This window comes from Montipora capricornis, chromosome 12 (assembly GCF_036669925.1).
Source record: "Montipora capricornis isolate CH-2021 chromosome 12, ASM3666992v2, whole genome shotgun sequence".
NCBI lineage: Eukaryota > Metazoa > Cnidaria > Anthozoa > Scleractinia > Acroporidae > Montipora > Montipora capricornis.
Genome location: NC_090894.1, coordinates 29,189,938 through 29,192,437, shown reverse-complemented (window position 1 = coordinate 29,192,437; position 2,500 = coordinate 29,189,938). Strand labels below are relative to the sequence as shown.

Sequence of the window (2,500 nt, the reverse complement as noted above, 5' to 3'; positions counted from 1 at the left end):
TATCCTGTTGCTTTGATTTCACACATTTCAAAATCTTGATCGTTTTCTTTGGAAAACTGTAGCAAGCTGCCTTAAAAGGAGGTTACTTGCATTAAAAGTGGATGAAGGCCAAGCCATTATTAATTGTCAGAAAATAATTGTCCACATGGCACTTGGAAGGAATGCCACCATAATTCAGTCATAACACTGAATTAAAGAGAAAATGTCTCAAGGTGGTACTATTTGCAGTAATGCCACCACAAGGCAGTCATAAGAGAAATGTCAAAATGTCAAAGCTTACACAGCTTTTCTAATAGACTCTTGTGGATCACTGCAAGACATGCCTTATGATCAATCTTTTTCTCTCGATCCCCAGGATTTTGATTGTCAAAGTCGGTGGGTATAGTGGACTTACTTTTCCATTCACATGCTCCTAACTGAAACACTTCCACTGATAACTCTCTTGAAGACTGTGCTATGTCTTTGAAGCCACCAGCCACATAAAGGGCTTCCTGAATGCATACCATGTTTGCAGATTGACGACACACCTTGAGGTTACTCATGACTTGCCATTCATTAGTTGATGGGTCATATACCTCACAAGACTTCAATATTGTACGATGTCCCCCACTCTTGTTTATGCCACCTGCTATATAGATCTTGCCATTCATGGCTGCTCCAAAAGCATAAGATCTTGCCTCATTCATAGATGCAACCTCCTCCCATGTGGCTAAAATAGGATCAAACCTTTCCACTGTTTGAGATCCCTGAAAAATAGCAACACTTCCTCCCACTAAGTAAAGATGTCTATTATCACTGACTAAACAAGCTCCATAGCCAATAGTTGGCGGATCAGCCAAAGCCTCACATAAACTCTCATCAAGCTTATAGAGGAAAATGGTGCAACCAAATAATGCATAGATGCAACCACCTAGAACTGATAAACAAGAACAACCGTCACTTTCATGTCTTCCTTCAACTGCCACCCAGCAATTAGTGGAAGAAAGGAAGTATTCTATTACTCGCGATTTTCCAATACGCTGTCCCCCGAAAATGCAGACTTTATCCCTGTATTGAACAACAGCATGACCTTGATGTTCAACCAACATGTCTGGAAACTGATACCAAATGTCTTTCTGGGGTACATAGCATAAGGCTGTCTTGCCACCACAAACAAAAATCACATCTGTGTACCTCTCCAAGCACTTCCTAGGTGGCTTGGTAGCATCTTCACAGAAGGGATCAAAAATGCACTTCATGGATCTCAACACAAAATTTGAAGTCTCCTTGCTTGTTGCTACCAGCTCTTCATTGATCAGTTCGTTGAAGAGAAAGTCATGAGACATGGATTTCAGACGGACTTGACTAAACAATTCAGCAAAGTTGCTTTCTCGTTCGCTCTTCTTGTGAGTTACCCACTTAACTATTCCCTTAAAAATTTCTTCCTCGGAGGTGACAGTGACATCATCACTAGAAACCCATTTCATGACTTGCGCAATATCGAGCTTCAGGAAGTCGTCTGTTTCCATGACTGAACTGAAATTTGAGTTCATAAACCCACGGGACTCCCCCATTAATTTCTGACACTGATATTTGTCGGCAAAGTAATAATTGACAATGCAGTTTTCAATTGTAATGTTTTCCTCCAAAACATCACAAGCCAAAGTTTTCAAACCTGGTAAAAGAAGATAGTCTGCTACTGCGACTAAGTCGTGGGCGATCTCCTTGGTGATTGCAACATTACCTGTGTAAATGTATTTAAGAACTTCTTCCATGACTGACCCCGTTGCTTCTTCAAGTTCTATCCTGATGAACTGTTCCTTTCCCTCTCTCATGTCACTGACCAGAAGTGAAAGAAAAAACGGGCTTGCTGCTGCTAACACAAGTCTGTGAGCTTTAAATACTTTGTCTTTTACTGATACTGTTATATCGGAGAAACTATCTTTTTTTCTCAGGGCATCCAGACGATAGATAAGTTCCTGACAGTGTTTTGATGGATCTGATAGCATTGGCTGTGAAAGGTCCGCCATATTCGCCATATTAGAAATCGATGCGGAAGTGTTTAAAAAATAAAATCTTCGATTTCGAATGCAACTGCTTCTACGTATTCTTCGATGTTGATACTCGCTGAACTTTGCGACAAGATAGTGCGTTGGTTAAGAAATAAAACAAAAAGTTATCACTGGTTTTAGCGAGGAAAATACGGAAGGTGACACCTTCAAAGCGCTCAGGACATTTCATGGGATCAAACATGACCTCCCGACCGAAGGTGTAATCAATAAGCACTTAATGACTGGCCCCAAGGGAAACAGTGAGTTTTGTTTCCCCGAGACCCTCAATGTTCCCCGAGGCGAAGCCGAGGGAAACATTGAGGTCGAGGGGAAACAAAACTCACTGTTTCCCGAGGGCCAGTCATTAAGTGTTTTGTTATACCTTCCAACTCAAAATAGAACAATACACAGATAAAAATTATTTGCTTGACGTCGGCTGGCGTACAGATTTGCCTCCGTTTCAAAGGTGC

General features: G+C 41.2%; 1 protein-coding gene across 1 annotated transcript in view; it reads right to left on the bottom strand.

Annotated features, from left to right (window-relative positions):
* The window catches only part of LOC138026138 (kelch-like protein 3), a 2,697-nt gene extending 495 nt beyond the window's left edge, over positions 1-2,202 (bottom strand). Inside the window, exon 1 of the mRNA XM_068873346.1 lies at positions 1-2,202. This exon is cut by the window's left edge and continues 495 nt beyond it. Coding sequence (XP_068729447.1) covers positions 270-2,018 — 1,749 coding nt within the window. The 5' untranslated portion in view covers positions 2,019-2,202 and the 3' untranslated portion in view covers positions 1-269.
* Positions 2,203-2,500: the final 298 nt, after the last annotated feature.